This window comes from Papilio polytes, unplaced genomic scaffold, assembly GCF_000836215.1.
Source record: "Papilio polytes unplaced genomic scaffold, Ppol_1.0 DF821845.1, whole genome shotgun sequence".
Lineage (NCBI taxonomy): Eukaryota > Metazoa > Arthropoda > Insecta > Lepidoptera > Papilionidae > Papilio > Papilio polytes.
Window position 1 is genome coordinate 3388472 of NW_013527359.1, and position 16770 is coordinate 3405241.

A 16770-nucleotide genomic window follows, 5' to 3' on the forward strand; every position below is an offset into this window, starting at 1 on the left:
ATGATAAAAGACATTCAATAGTGATTTATCAACCGTCATTCAGTATCAATAAAAAGAAATAAACCACTATACCATATTTTATATATCAGAAACGTATTTGATTTCATTTTCATATTCCCGAAGCCAACAAACATTAAAGAACCCTTCTATTGTAAACAGAACGTAAGAAAGCCACGCAGTTTTCTTATCACAAAGTACAAATGTATTGCGAATACCATATCTAGGGATTCCTTTAATCAAATCATGGATTTATTGTTAATAATGCTTGTGAGATAAAATTATAAAGAAAATGAAACATACGTTTTCCGTCACATGAATATAAGCAATATAGATATCGAACACGACTAACATGTTTATTATTAAACTTTAATAATTTAATAATAATTATTAAAATGTAATAGTTAAAGTTTATATTCAATAGGCATTACAATTGTGTCACTTGGGTCAGGACCACAACGCTGTTTGAATTTTTTTTTTAAATAATTATAAACATATTTAACAGGTAGTTTTAACGAATTAATAATAATGTAATCGGTTCAGTAGGTTTATAGTTAATCCTACACAAGCAAATCCTTCATAATGCTGTTTTAGTAAATCTAACAAACGTTTTCTTTACAAGCAAACTGCATTGTTCGCAAAAGCTTTCCCGCGATGCACAAAAGCTAAGCTAAATAGGAATTATTATCTGTTTAAGCTTATTATGCTGCAAGAGGAAACTTTGCATTTCTATTAAGTTTAAAATAAACGGAAACAAAACTGCAGTATTAAATATAGTTAATGTTAGAAACAACTAAGTCTACGAACTTTGTATTAGACTTTCATATCACAGGTGCAAGCAAGCACAACTCACGCTATCACATACGAACTACTCTACAAAATTTACATACTTACGTAAAAAACTTAATGTCACACTTGAATACGTAAACTATAGTTTTTATACTATTAAATATATTAACGCAGTAAAAACTCATGTGTGAAAAGTGAAAATTTTCTTTTGCCTAAAAATCTACTAAAGTATCTCGTCTCAACGATTTTCGACCAAATAAGGCATATAATAGTACCATCTAATTGGCACTAGACCTCCGTTTGCCTCTTATAGTTCCTATTAACCCTTTCTTTCACAACATATATGTATAGGGAGAAATTTACCGGCCTCTACATAAGTAGGTACATTCAGTTGCTATACTAAATGTATTTATTTTTAACGTAAGTATTTCAACGTTATTTCATACCAGAAAAATTTAATTTGTTACGCTCGCTAAGGGCCCGTTAATAACACAAACAATTACGCTGTTATACAAGAAACAGCTCATGTAATTGAATCTTTAGCCGTGTTTACTTTTAATTATAAATACGGCGCCGCCTTTGTGTATCATCTATACATATAAAAAAGTTGGAGTGTCTGTTTGTAATATCAAAAGAAAATTTCTGCTTTGCTGCTGTGGCTGATAACGAAAATCGCATTTAAAAGTTTTTTGTCTGTCTGTCTGTTTGTCCGCAAGGCGCGTTTGTTCCAGGTAATCTCCGACACGACTGGGCCAATTTCGACCGGACTTCCACTGAAGGATAGCTGACATAGACTAGCATAATAAAGGCTACTATTTTATCTTAATATTGCGTAGACGAAGTAGCGGACAACTAACATGTGATTTATTATTAAACGGACTAAAGTATGTTCAAGTATTCTCTAGTGAGGGTTGATTTCTGAATAATTCTTACGAGGGATATTGCAGCGTCTGACTTAAATATTTTTTAATGGAAATCATACCTAACATCATGGTTTTTAAACTCATATAGCCTGCGCACTCGCTTTGATTCCTATGAACTTATATGGAGGTGCACTAAATCACTCGAGTTTTAGATGTACAACTAAACAGGTGAATTGACTGCGAAACCATCGACAATCGCATAACAGTTGTGCGATAGTTTATTCAAAGATGTACCCGCTCTTGTACAAACGTAAAAAACAATTTTTGTACGTTCTTCTATTTTAAAGTGCTTAAGAAACCCAGTCGGTATATCTTTTGTTGTGAACGAACGGTAAATGATAAGAGTTATTCCGATTTCCCGCAAACATTAAAGTATCATTTGCCTGCCGCAGAGTTATATCTCATTCTAAATACCGTCTGAAGATATTGAAACAATTTTAATATTTATGAGACAAGATGTCATCTTAAGATAATGTTGAACGAAATACTTTTTGTGTTAAAGATGAAGTACTTTTTATGATGAATGAAGAATGACTTTTTCTTCGATCTTTTACAATAAGAAACGTGAAAAAAATCAACTTAATACGTTGAAATCCTCACATAAAGAAAATTAGATCATTTTTACTAAGATTTTTTTTTTAGATACGATATACTAAACTCTACAAGAATATTTAAACTTGAAATAATAAAACTGGAACGCATTACAATTACTAAACTCAACAAAGACCTAAAATAACTGGCATGAATTTATATTCGCTTTGTCACGTAATCACACGCGAAGTGGGCATTATTTCGTTTGTTTTGTTTGACTCTGAACTACATTTCAGACCTATTTACAATATATTTGGTTACCTGCTTCACGATTATTTCTGTGATATTGAAATAAAACCTACATAATTTTATAGCAACGTTTATTACATGTCGAATTGCAAACCTTTTATTAAAAGGCGCCAAAAGTCTTCACATTATTTCCTTAATTTCTTAAAACTTCAAAGTCTGATACAATTGTGTGGGTGTTCTTTATTAGACTTGTAATATTGTATCAAGACTAAATGAAGTAAATACGAAGACTAAATAAACAATTTAATATTCAGCGTCATAATTCTTTCATTTGACGGTTATAGTTTTTAAAGCGTACACGGAATCTAATTAAGTTGCCTTATGAAGCAATGAAAGCTTTAAATTAAAAAGATTTGAATCTCTTTAGATTAGGCCCGCAGCGATGCGTCTCAGTAATTAACGGAGACGCAATATTCTGTCTAGAACTAAAGCGTTTAAATCTGACGGAGTATTATTTCCCATAAAAAGAATATTGTGAGCCTTAACGATATTAACAACTACAATTAAATAATTTTATGTTGAACTATCTATTGCTTGCGATTATAAAATGTAGACAATGTTACTCACTGATAACGTAGCTTTTCAATGGTGAAAGAATTTTTGAAATCAGCCCACTAGTTTTTGAATTATTCCAAAACATACAAAAAACAAATCATTCCTCTTTAAGTATTATTTTATATTGAAAATACATCACAAAAACGCATTTTACAAATTTTCAGTATCAATTTAACGATCTACATTTTACCAATTATTGTATAATTTGAAATTTTCGATTGAAAAGTTCCTATAAATTGAATAGTCTCAAAATACATTATTTGATTGCTCAAATCTATTCGAGCTGGGTATCAACTATTCAAATCAATTAACCGCACTCTATCGGTTTCCATCAACCCGAGTGTATACAATTAATTTAAATTGATGAATGAAAACCGTATTTTATTTAGACTACATTAAAAATAATTTGTTCAGTAGGGAAGCTTGCTAATGTTCTATTTCCGTATAAGTATATAACTTAACCTCAAAAACGTTTTGTAATTCAAAAACCTTTTAACAATATTAGCACACATATAATGGTTAATTACTTTTAATTAATCTTTAAAAATTAACACTCTGATACACGTTAAAGTATGTAAAGTATTTCGCAATATATACAATGACCTCTTAACAAAATATGGTCACTTCACAAAAACCAATAAAACTGTCCACATTTCGTAACAGAGCATGACTTAAAACATTACATGCGTACATTTGTGTAACAGTATAATTATTGATGCTTAAATTCTTTAATGCCAGGTCTACAAGTAAGACTAGTTTAGTATTTCGTAAACTCTATGACCCTTTCTTATGTCTTTGAACTTAGCAACTATTTAACACGTGGCCTAAAACACGCCCAAATAGAGACTGCAACCTTCATACATCGTGCCATAGATGAGAAAAATATCTGCTTCATCATTCTGACATTGCAACTTAATTAATATATGTTTCCACTGACGAAAAACTTGTAAAAAATTATTGGCATCCCTATAATTGTCTTTTAATAAACAGAGACCGCGATATGTTATTTCACATTTAGACATTGTAATAGATAGATTGTTTTTATAACGTGAAAAGGCCTCCATTGACTATTAGTGTTACGCACTGTAAACGATTTTAAGGTGAAATGTTTGAGCAACATACCCTGGCCGGTTCTTGGTTCGATTGCCTTTAAACACATTTAAAAACAAATCAAATAATTTAACATGAAATGCCCATAGACTCTCGAGATATGTAGTCCCAATACAGAACATATACAAAAACATTATCGTTGTCTCTGGTTTTTAAAATAAAAATAAAGGTGGAATATCAATATTTAAAATAGCGATTATTTTAACATTTTACCATTTAGTATTTTTATTTCTACGTAGTCTTCCGGCATAAATAACATTTAAAGAGAAACATCAAAAAGCATATTTTTCCTTCAATAAAGTTTTTTAACGTGACCCGTATGGTAAAAGACTAATAAACGGGACTTCCCAATTGAGATTTGTATTAAGTACATTTATAGCTTCACTAGTAAAAACTGGATGTGAAATGAACCGGTCTGTAATTCTCAGCTATTTTATCAACTAGGTGTTGCCCGCGACTTCGTCCGCGTGGTATAATATAGCTACGTATCCCTCAGGAAACGGACGTTTCTCGGGGATGAACCTTATCCCAAGTGTACTCTAGAGTTTGTTTTATATCTATGCCAAATTTCAATACGATATGTTGAACCGTTGCAGAATGATCGAGTAAACATTAAAAAATTAAATTAATGAATCCCACGGGAACCGTAACTATTCCCGGGATAAAAAGTAGCCTATGTGTTCTTCTAGACAATGCTCGAAACCTGTGCCAAATTTCATGGAGATCCGTTTAAGCTATAAACGCTAACAAACATCCATCCATCCATTGTAACTTTCGCATTTATAATATTTATATGATATATGAATATGATTTTAAAACAATCAAAATAACAAATCCATTGTAAGTAATATGTCTTACATATGTCTAATTAAACACGTATTTTGTAGAGTGAAGAACTACCGGTAACAATTGATATAACAGATATCAGAAAAAGTGTCAAGAGCCACTTGCCCTTGTATTACGTCTGTTAACGCGAAACGACTGTCAAGGCGAAGCAATGTTTGCTTACAAGTGTTATGGATGAGTGCATTCAATAGTATTCTTCAGTCAGCCTAAACAGTTCAAGGTTTAATCTATTTGCGTTTTTTATAGAAAAACGGGAAAAGAAAAAAAAACAATTGCTAGACATAATTGAAAATGTTTGCATTCAAACCGTTAAAAATTTATGCACATCCCTAAACCATAACTCTTATTATTTTCAAACATAATTATTTTTTAATCTAGTTAATAATTATTAAACAGGGAAATCAGTAAAAACATATAATTTATAATAAGTTACCTCATGAAAATTTTATTCCTTTTTAGTGTAAGAGCTTTTTATTTATTTCATCGTGGACCTTATGAGGAAAACCTTTAGTAATAATATTTATAGACTATTAAAGCGAGCAAATAAACTCACTACTGTATCGGAGACATTGTAAGCGTGACATACATCAAGATGAGTGATCATTGACATAGTACGTAAATAGTTGTGATGGAATGCAAATAAGAATCCATCCTTGTTATCACAACTATACTTAAAATACTACCTTATTAACAAGAAATTGGGAAAAATAACATTAAATAAATACGCCAGTTACACGGAATGGATATACATGAAATAATGCAGGTTCCATAAAGATTTTTAATACGAAAAAGCAACATAGCTATACGAAATACAATATAGCTATACGAAATATTATAATCATAACATAAGTCTGCGTATCTCTCGATATTCGTAAAACAAAACTAAAATTCAACATAACAAATGTAATATTTGAAACTAAAAACTATAAAAATAACCTTTATTATTTCAAACACAATATTGATAGTTCCAGTTTGTTTATTCCGGCGGGAAAAAACATAGAATTGTATCTAAAACTGCCAGCCGCAACAAGGTCGATCATTCTTGTCCAGTGATGGTCAACTATACGTTAACGCGACCATACAACCAATACTATTTACACCGCGCTGCGTGCACAATGCGTGCATCGGAACGTTTCGATCTAATCAAAATAATTACTTAATTCGAATAATTTAAAAAAAAAACTCCGTTCGTTATTTAAAATTACAACGGTCAAAAATTGTCTGGATTACAACCGGCCAGTACATTTTAATGGTGTTAGAATTGCTAAAAAATGAAGTGTCAATAATATTTATAAGTGCTTAAAAATAAAATTAATAAATTATCTTATTACATAAAACAGGTAAGGCATTAAAATTATTTCAAATATTATAGGTGCTTGTGTATTAATTAAACATAATCTGAATGTGGCTCTTTAAATATCCTTTATTTAAACTATATACGAAGTTCTCAATAAAATAAGATATATAAAAACAACTGTTAATAATTATAAAGACGATGATCCACAGTATCTATAAAAAAGAGTAAAAGACAGCTTCAAAAACATAAAATATCACGGCTAAATAAAATCAAGTAAACGAAAATATGTTTCCCTTGCCGATTTGGTACAAACACCGTAAAGGATATTTCACGGTTATAAAATGCATTAAAAACAATTCACAACTGCATGAAATTTCAATTTTCATATCAACCAAAGTTCAAATCCGTACGTACATTATCTGTAATTGGAATAACGCTGACGATTCGATCCGAACACGTGCTCGGAGACGAAGGAAAACGAAGTAAAAATACTAAATACTTCTTAAAAATTATTTATCAATAGGCATATGTTTATAAGTTTATCAAAAGTGTTTCACAAGGTATTGCGAGCTATGGCAATGATTGATTTTTAAAAAATGTGATGTTACAACACATTCAGAGAAAAACAGGTCATTACCACTGTTAGAATATTTTCGATGATAATGATAAATTTTATACATTTATAATGTGAATGACAAAAGCTTGTGTATATGAAATGTATGAGTGATGGAAGTTTGTATGGTAGCAAACAAGCGTAAAGAATTCAAATAAAAATTGGATCAAACATAGAATTAGTTACTGTTTACAGAAAAACAAACATTGTTGCTAGAAACAATAAATAATTGATTGAATTCGAAATTATTTTAGGGGGTCAATAAACTTTATGGCCCTTTGATAAATTTTGAGAGACCGTTACAAACAAATTTGTCAAATAAGTACTTTCAAATACTGCAATATATCGTTATTATGCGGTGATAACTTATCTATGAATATGTTCGATTCTAATAAACAAATAAACCGTAAGTTAGAAAAGTAGAGAGAACTAACGGTTCCAGTTTGACCTTTTACATTTCTTCTAATGGATAGAAAAAGATAAATAAAATATCTATTGCAAAGTATCAACCTAATACAATACTTTTGGTACATACCAATGTATCTTAAAATGTTTGTTAGACATAGATAAGCACTAAGAGAATTTTGAAACAGTACACGTTGGTTGCACATTTCCTAACGATCTAAATAAAACCTGCGTACCACGAGTATGTTAAGTATGTGAACAAATTAACATAAGTGCGTTTAAAATGCAAAGAATATCTAGAAACGTAAGTAACTAAAAACTAAATTTAATGGCGGGAAACAATGATGATAATATTTGATCGCAATGAAAATGTTTTTATATTCGACTCCTAAGCGTGCACTTTTTTTTTCTTTTTCGTATTTTACTGGCCAGTAACTAGCTAAAAACTACAATCGTATTTTTTTTATATCTTGGAAATGTCATCCGTAAAACGTGCTAGCTTTTATTTAGCATTTATTAATTGTATAGACTTTAAACCGCACCTATACAAATAGGTTACGAATAAGGCAATTCTTAGCACAGTACTCAAGTAACGTATGTAAGTTTTGTAATCAGTCAATACATGGTATCACTTAACGAACCCTTTTATTGCTTGACGCGGCCAAGGCGTAGATTATACGTACTAAATTCTGATGGTTCACATACTGATGTATTCACAATATGTTATATAGCTGTTGCTCGCGACTTTGTCCGCATGAAATTAAAAATGTGACAGATAAATTATCTTTCAAACGGTGTAGGGATTTTTAAAATTGACCCAGTTTTTGAGTTATTACAATACAAACAAAAATACAAATCTTTCCTCTTTATAATACTAGTATAGATTATTCAAATCTCAATTATAAGAACGTAGAAAATTGTTTATAATTATTACGTCACAAGTCAAACTCTTTTTACCGTTGTAGTGTCACTGAGAATTTAAATCGGTTTATAAATAATCTTTACTCGTAAACTTTTATGAAAGGTCGAACATTACCATTCATTACATTCATGTAAGTTATGAAGATGTGCAGTAAAATATGGCGGGAATGTATGTTATGTAACACTAGTTGCTGTCGTTATTTACCGGATTTTTTTTAGCATAAGATGGCAAACAGCTACTTGAATTAGTCAATATTACAAAGCCCATACTCACACACAACTACAAATGTTGCCTATGTTTATCGACAGAGAAAGTGATGATTCTTTTACATCTGGTCTCCTGCCAAATCCACCTTTCATTGTAATAAAAGGGTGGTAATGGGAAGAGAATTTTGAATCTTGGGAAGAGAACTATACACTTAGTACTAAAGTTTGTAGTTCCGTAGCGCATACGTTTAAGTCTATTATCTATTGCAATCAGTTTACAAGATTAGTATGTTACAGTCACCTGGCATCTTTTGCAACCATTAAACGAAAACCTGTGTATGCTATTGTTACCACACGGTCCTCGAAGGCATAATTAAGTTTTTTGATGAAATACACCTGTAGCCCATACATATACATACATACATACATACATACATTTTTTTTCTTTTTATAATATAGTATATCTATACTAATATTATAAAAAGAAAAAAAATGTATTTTTGGATTTTTGTATGTATCTAAAAAACTAAAAAATTACTGGGCCAATTTTAAAAATTCTATCACCGTTAGAAAGGTAATTTATCTGTGAGTAACATTGGCTATATTTTTCACGCGGGCGAAGTCGCGAGCAATAGCTAGTATACACCAATATTACAAAGAGGAAAGATTTGTATTTTATATTTATTGAAATAACTCAAAAACTATAGGGCCCATTAAAAAGCTACGTTATCAGTGAGTATAGGCTATATGTTTCTAGTTCACGCACGCGAAGTCGCGAGCTACAGTATTACATATTTTTGCAGTTATTTTAATTAGAGAACTTTTAGAATATACTCTGTCTTTTATAAAAATAGATAGACAAATGACATAAATAGACACAGATTGTGAAAAATAATTCCTTATCAATTGAGTTTTTAATTATTGCGTTTTGACACTATTTTTGTGAAACTGGTACTGATTAATTTACATTATATGGCAGATATCAGTTACATTACGAGATAACACGCATTGCCAATGTTACAAGTTTTTGGTATGATAATTTCATAATATAACCTTGATTTGTTAACTTTAGAAAGTACTGACCGTGCACTATAATTCGATTTTCTATAAAGTCATGGTGTAATTACAAATAATAACCCGTTTGTTACAAAAGCTGTGTAACTGGTTATTGTAAAACAATGAAAGGAAAAAAAATTGGACATATTTCGATACGTTGTGAGTTACAAATGCATATTTGCAATTCATCAAAATATTAAACTTTTAGGTGCTTTTTTATATCATGCATGAAAATGATTTTTCATAAAAAATTTCAGTTTTCTTCAAAATAATCTGTAAGGCATAAGATTTATTTTACAATACGATTTAAACATGGTATGCATCTATGGAATTCATACGTACATATTTTCAGAGTATTGTGTACTTTACATATGTTAAAATATTTGGCACACATTTACAACTATGTGTTAAATGCCACCATGGCTATGTGAAGCTACTATGGCTGTTATTTAATACAACATAACCTTTTTTATTTAGTATTTAGTCTTTGTTTTATTAAAAAGTTATTTAATGTCAAAATTTTAATTATTTAAAAGCTCGTCATTTGTTTAATTGACTATAAAAATAACAATGTTTTGTAATTGATTAAAACAAACAATTAAACTAAAGCAATTTTACTAACTTGATAAAAAACAACATCCGACCCAAAAATAGACCACTTGTGAAACCATTCAGTATGCATTCTATGTTAGCCTTCTGTTCAAATTTTAATGAAACACGTTTTTTTCGCGAAAACTGTGTTTGTTATGAATTCTCACATCCACTTGACTCGTTATGTGACGTCATTATAATAATTTTGAGAGACCTTGAGTTAGTAGGTGACGGCCATTCCCATGATAGAGTCGCCGTTTTACATCTTTACGCTGGGTGTGTGCCCATCTTTAAAAAACATAACTGGTTCTACCACAAAAATTATAAACTTAATAAGTTTGTTGTTTGACATTCTTTCTATTTTATAATAATACCACATATTTACAACATAATAAACAACGCGGATACACAATTTTCAGTTACAATTTACATATGAGATAATCGAAGAAAACGTATACCTAAATATTCTGAAAGAATAAACATGTTTACAGAATCCATAAAGACGTACAATAAATATGATATAGAACCGAATATAACTAATTAGACTATTGTAATTAGTTATATTCTAAATTTTATACAGTAGAACCTCGATAAGTTAAAGTCCAAGGGAAACACGAAATACTTTAAGTTATAGAGGTTTTAAGTTATCAAGGGTCTATGTTGTAGAGGTTTTGGGCTCTAATGGGAAGGGAACATATTCTTTTTGAAGTTAGAGAGGTTTTTAAGTTACCGTGGTTTGAGTTATCGAGGTTCTACTGTAATTGTAAAAAGAGTTACTTTTTATTTATATCTTAATGTGTACAAAAGAGTTTATTTTATGTTATGAGGCCAGAAGATCCAGTAAAGAACTACTATTCACATTTATATGGAATCGGTATGTCAACACGAGATAGTTAGCGTTCCGAACCGAAATCGATATTGAAAAAGGGCCATAAGGAAAACACCCTCGCCTGAAGCATATGAAAGTGAAAGCATGCAAATGTAACACAATACAGACGGGAGTGAATAGTTTTGTACTCGCATTTAAGAATTATATTTTTTACCACGATCTTTTACTGTGAAGCACGACAATGATTCTGTTAAACATCATAATTTTAGAAAAAGGGGATAAGCTATTGTAAAAAAATGGGAGTTATTTCGCTTTATTGACATTTTTTCTTTTTACATGCCTCACCTTACTTCCTACAAAATGTCTCCGTATATCGTGTGTGGTATTGCAGAAACTGTCTTGTTATTTCAAACAGAACATAAGATTTAGATTCAATGGACGCAATGTGAGGCGATTGTCTGATTAGTCTCCTATGATGCCGGCAAATGGTAATTTGTATGCGCACCATGGGGGCAACTGAAGTACTATTGTGGCAACGGATGACCTTCGAATAGCTTCGTTACAAATAAATTCCAAGCTAGCTCGCCCTCCGTGCTAAAGTTATAAATCCTCGCTTAAATTAATTGAAAGTGGAATAGATTGAGCAATATATCACGTGGCTTTTGAATAATTATGTTAAAAAAATTCAAGGCTTCTATAGTTTTCAAAATTTTTCGTTATTTTTTGTTTAGAATCAGATAACACTACTAGATATATGCACTATACATGATACTCAGGTATCTTTAAAAACCTGAATTTTATACTCTAAAAACACACAAAGTAAAAAAAAATCTTTTATTGTTACAGGAATATTAATTGGTAAACAACATGCGATGGGCATTCGTAATTATAATAAGTTTGTGTGTTTCATACGCAAGTGAGGTGACACAGATCTTTGACTTTTGGACGAATTTATTTCGTCCCCTACCTCGAAATCCCAAAGAAGGCTTCGTACCGGATTACACTCCTAAATACTTAGAACAATTCGATTTTATTATAATCGGCGGGGGATCCGCTGGCTGTGTGCTGGCAAACAGACTGACGGAAGTATACGATTGGAAAGTTTTACTTCTAGAGGCCGGAGGCAATGAAAACTTTTTTTCAGACGTTCCAATATTTGCTCCGTTCCTTTCCCTTACGCCTTTGAATTGGGGATATAATTCGGAACCGGAACAAAAGGCGTGCAGAGATCTCAGAGGGAAGGTTTGTTTTATGCCTCGGGGCAAAGTCCTCGGCGGCAGTAGCGTATTAAACTTTTTAATATATCAAAGGGGACACCCCGAGGATTACAATGACTGGGCCCGGATGGGCAATGAAGGGTGGAGTTATTCAGAAATCCTTCCCTATTTTAAAAAGTCGGAAAATATACAAATTAATGAATTAAAAAATTCATCATATCATGGTAGAGGCGGGTACTTAGATATTGATTACGCTAGTTTTTCTTCTCCATTGCAAACTGCTTTCAAAGATGCCGGCGAGGAACTAGGATACAAATGGAACGATCCTAATGGAGAAAGTGTCATAGGATTTTCTAAACCTCAAGCGACCATAAGGAAAGGAAGAAGATGTAGCACTGCGAAGGCATTTTTAGAACCAGTTCGGTTCAGGCGTAATTTAAAAGTTTCTAAATATTCAACGGTTGTGAAAATTCTGATTGACCCCAACACCAAAAAAGCATATGGAGTTGATTTTGTGAAAGGTAACAAAAGGTAAAAAAACATGCTATATAACTAGTTTAAAAAATATATTGCATTTATGCTTTCGAAACCAACAATACTATAAAATAGAAAAAACTTATTCCTTTAGTCCCATGTCATCTATCGAGAAAAGCTGTATTTTTCGTAGACCGTAAGCAAAAGCGTTAAATTAAAAAGGTACAATGTACTAGAATTCCGTTCAATGTTATCCAAGCTTGTTCTCGTGACACGCAAACGATGTGAAAAATGTCCAATAAATTTTATCCGTAAGGACGAGCAACAAAAAAATAAATTTGAGATTCTTCACTACTACAAAGTAGACAGCTATATTTTATCAATGCATATAATTTAAAAAAACTTCAAATTTTATATCTTGATTAAGTTTATTAAAATAATCAGAATACTTATATAAGTTTTTTAAATCGACAGACGAAGGGTAATAGCTCGCCGCGAAGTTATCCTGTCAGCTGGTACAATCGGTTCTGCACAAATACTCATGCTTTCTGGAGTAGGACCGGCAGACCACCTCGCAGACATGGGCATCAAGACCATAGCCAACCTCCCAGTTGGCTACAATCTACAAGATCACGTCACTTTCTCAGGAAATGCCTTTATAGTAAACGACTCGAAGCTCTGTGTAAATGACGTAAGTTAAATGTTTAAAATCACACAAATGTACTCACAATTGCTTGTCTCTTATTAATTCATGACAAAAGATAAAGAAACCCTTCATAGAAGTCACTAAATTACTTCGACTTTTATCTGGAAAGTATAGGGTAGTAAGCAATTGAGAGTTTTCATTTTTCTCCTATTCCTCTTTTAACCCTTTGAAGAGGACCTTCTGCATTTCCTGGTCAATTAGTATTTAATGCTCTTATTCGGTTATACCTCCACTAATTCTGACGAACCACAAAGCAATTTCTTGTTCCGGTTTAATAGTAAACTGTTTTTCTAGCTTACAGCTGCATCTCCACTAGCAGCCGCTGCTTACTTAGCGGGCAAAGGACCTTTGACGATACCAGGTGGTGCCACAGGGCTAGCGTTTGCTCGCACCTCTTACGCCGCAGATCTGTCGGAAGGACGACCCGATATGGAACTAGTGATGGGCGCCGGGTCGCTTGCTGGAGATCTGTTAGGCATTTTAAGATCGTTGCTTGGTAATATATGAATTCTAAAGATATGTCACTTCTGGTCTGAGTAGCAACAATTAATTTTTGTAAGATCAAAACTTAACTGCTTTATATTGAAATCGATATTATTATTATCCAATAGGGGTAACAGACAAGTGGTATTGGAAGGTGTACGGTTCCCTGCCACCTGAAGTCCGACAGCGAACATTCTCAATGAATCCTGTACTGATTCGACCGCGCAGTGTTGGCCGGCTGATGCTACGCAGTCCTAACTTTGATGATCATCCTAGGATACATCCGAATTACTTCCACCATCCGGATGACCTGCGTGCTTTGAGAGAAGGTCTACGAATGGTAATTTTAAATTAATACGTATTTCGTATTGAACTTCTTGTCAACTACAGTGACTCTAAGAAGGGAGTGAAATTATCATGATTCCGTACCAATCCTCTAGTATCTATTTGTTTATGAATTATTTGGGGTGTACTTTCTTTTGTTTTAACTAATATTTGTGTCTTCTATTTTAACTAGGTGGAAAAAGTAATAAGCACGAAAGCATTTCAACAGTTTGCAACACGAATTCACAACGTGCCGTTCCCCGGATGCGAACATTACAAATTCGATTCAGATGATTACTGGGAATGTGCAATTATGCAAACTTCCATCACTCTTGACCATCAAGTAAGTTGGAATCTGCCATTGCAGTAAATATTAAATTGCTCCTGTGTATTATAAAAGACTGATTAAAACTATATTACTATTATCTATTTGAAATTCTAATTCTATATGGAATAATTACGTGAACAGAAAGGATATTTTACATTATTCTGGAAATAAAACAGTGTTTTTTAATACATCACAACTCTAGTTATTACTAGGTCTCAGTACCTTGACTTATAAGAAACAATAGAATTAAACACGATTTCCATCTACTAAATAAATTACAAATACGCTACGAGAATTGTGCCGCAATTACATTCATAATGAAATATTTTCCTACATTGTTACATCTGTACAAGATTAAATCTTAAACTTTTTGATTACGTTATTGTGTACGATAAACTTCGAAAAAAAAAACGCAATGTTTTTCAAACTTCATATGCATATTGTCCTTAATTTACCTCTTATTCTACTAGGAAATGTTTTTTTTAATTCCCTGAAATCTTAAATATGCGACTACGATAGAATACACTATCATATTTTATCCTTCTTACATCTGCGTTTTAACCAGGTTGGAACATGCAAAATGGGAGCTGCGGGAGATCCTACTGCAGTGGTTTCCCCAACACTACTGGTCCATGGCATACAAGGTCTACGGATAGCTGACGCGTCAATAATACCGCGAATACCAGCCTCGCATACATTAGCACCGGTCGTGATGATCGCGGAGAAAGCCGCGGATTTAATCAAAGAAGATTGGGGATATCTTCTTCAATAACCTCCAATAATAGTCAATTTAGAATAGTGAAGTTAAAATGTTTTTATATGATAATATACTAAGGAAATAATAGTTTATTTTTTAACAATATGTATAGCTATTCTATGCTAGTCATTAGTGAAGTTTGAAAGTCACCAAAATAAAGTTCATTAGAGAAATTTGTTTTACTGTTGCATTCCCACATAATTTCAAAGAAATTCTGTTTTTGGGGTTAAAGGGTTTAACATTGCAAAACTCATTAAACATCTACCAAACAATCATTTTAATGTTAGGTTACAAAAACTTATAAGAGTTATTTTCTATTGATTCACTAATTAAACTAAAATAAAATCTTAATTATATTTTTTATTTATTAACAAACTACATATTTTCCATAAATGCTTATTTCTATTTAAGTTTCTAGTCCGGCGATTGACCAGTTTTTGTCTTCCTGTTGAGTTTTTTATACAAATAAGATAGCCGTTTTTCTAACTCCTTCCACTTGGTAGGTCTAACCATTGGTGAAGCTGTTTTAGCAAACATTTTTTTCTTCCTTAACAATATCTATAACAGAAAAAAATATTCCTAATTTCCTGGGTAACATATTATAATGGTAAAATAGAACAGTAGACAGAGATGGAGGAAGTATTTTTCTCTATTTGCTTAGTTATTTGAAATGTTACTGAAACTGTATACTCACATGATATTCATGGCCACTGACTCCTCTAATCCATGAAGGGACAGTGTACAGTGTTTTGACTGGGTGAAGATTCCCAGGACCCAATATATCTATATAATCATTCTGACCATATAATGCTCTGCGTTCAGTCCACGCATTTGCAGGCCTGGCAATAAAAAGAAGTCATTGTTACAATGATTATCACACTTTTCATAAAATTATAACCATTTAGGCTTCTTCGTTTATTTTAATCTAATAAAATAGTTGTAAATATAGCAGACAAACCTGTATTCTGGAATAGGTAACTGTCTTCCCGGATTCCTTGGTAATAAACCCCCACACCAAAGTTTTTCCTCATACCCATATCTTCGTACAAGCCTAGTTTTATCAGCATGATATCTTGTTCTATAAAAATGAAGTAATTGTAAGTATTCAGGTTATGCAAAAAATAACAACAACAAGAATATCTTTACCTTACTATATTCAAACTTGGTCTCCATAGTGTATTTAAAATTGTAGTACCTAACCGCTCCATAGCAAAGGGTACTTAACCGTGTCTATTTTTCTCTTTTAAATTAAAACTTTCAATTTCAACCGAACAAACTCCAAAATCTAACCTACAATATTATGAAAATTATGATTGTCAAACTGTCAATGTCAATGTCAGGTGGACTGGTTGACAAGTCTAATCAATAATCAAAGAATATAATATTTAACGATTTTTTACTCTAGTTTAATTTTTAAATAAAACTAAAATTTTTGGCTTCGTAATTGTAACAGAATTTTAACATTTATCCCGCTTTATAATATCTTGGTTTAGCAGACAATC

General features: G+C 31.9%; 2 protein-coding genes across 2 annotated transcripts; one reads left to right on the forward strand and one right to left on the reverse strand.

Moving 5' to 3' along the window:
* The first annotated feature begins 6165 nt into the window (after positions 1–6165).
* On the forward strand, positions 6166–15572 carry LOC106108168 (glucose dehydrogenase [FAD, quinone]-like). The gene is made up of 7 exons (XM_013289262.1): positions 6166–6400; positions 11826–12727; positions 13145–13361; positions 13671–13872; positions 13988–14199; positions 14377–14526; positions 15077–15572. The coding sequence occupies exons 2-7, from the start codon at positions 11847–11849 to the stop codon at positions 15281–15283; spliced, it is 1869 nt and encodes a 622-aa protein (XP_013144716.1). The 5' UTR covers positions 6166–6400; positions 11826–11846; the 3' UTR covers positions 15284–15572.
* Positions 15573–15610: 38 nt separating this feature from the next.
* LOC106108169 (39S ribosomal protein L51, mitochondrial) lies at positions 15611–16598 on the reverse strand. Its single transcript, XM_013289263.1, has 4 exons — positions 16415–16598; positions 16227–16346; positions 15963–16107; positions 15611–15826 (listed from the first exon to the last, which is right to left on the reverse strand). The coding sequence occupies exons 1-4, from the start codon at positions 16474–16476 to the stop codon at positions 15683–15685; spliced, it is 471 nt and encodes a 156-aa protein (XP_013144717.1). The 5' UTR covers positions 16477–16598; the 3' UTR covers positions 15611–15682.
* Positions 16599–16770: the final 172 nt, after the last annotated feature.

Excerpts from the sequence above, each read along its gene's own strand:
- LOC106108168 (XM_013289262.1), top strand. The coding sequence starts at position 11,847 with ATGCGATGGGCATTCGTAATTATAATAAGTTTGTGTGTTTCATACGCA. Across the intron at positions 12,728-13,144 it reads TTTGTGAAAGGTAACAAAAG|ACGAAGGGTAATAGCTCGCC; the intron begins GTAAAAAAACAT and ends TTAAATCGACAG. Across the intron at positions 14,527-15,076 it reads CCATCACTCTTGACCATCAA|GTTGGAACATGCAAAATGGG; the intron begins GTAAGTTGGAAT and ends CGTTTTAACCAG.
- LOC106108169 (XM_013289263.1), bottom strand. The coding sequence starts at position 16,476 with ATGGAGCGGTTAGGTACTACAATTTTAAATACACTATGGAGACCAAGT. Across the intron at positions 16,347-16,414 it reads CCAAGTTTGAATATAGTAAG|AACAAGATATCATGCTGATA; the intron begins GTAAAGATATTC and ends TCATTTTTATAG. Across the intron at positions 16,108-16,226 it reads TTACCTATTCCAGAATACAG|GCCTGCAAATGCGTGGACTG; the intron begins GTTTGTCTGCTA and ends TTTTATTGCCAG.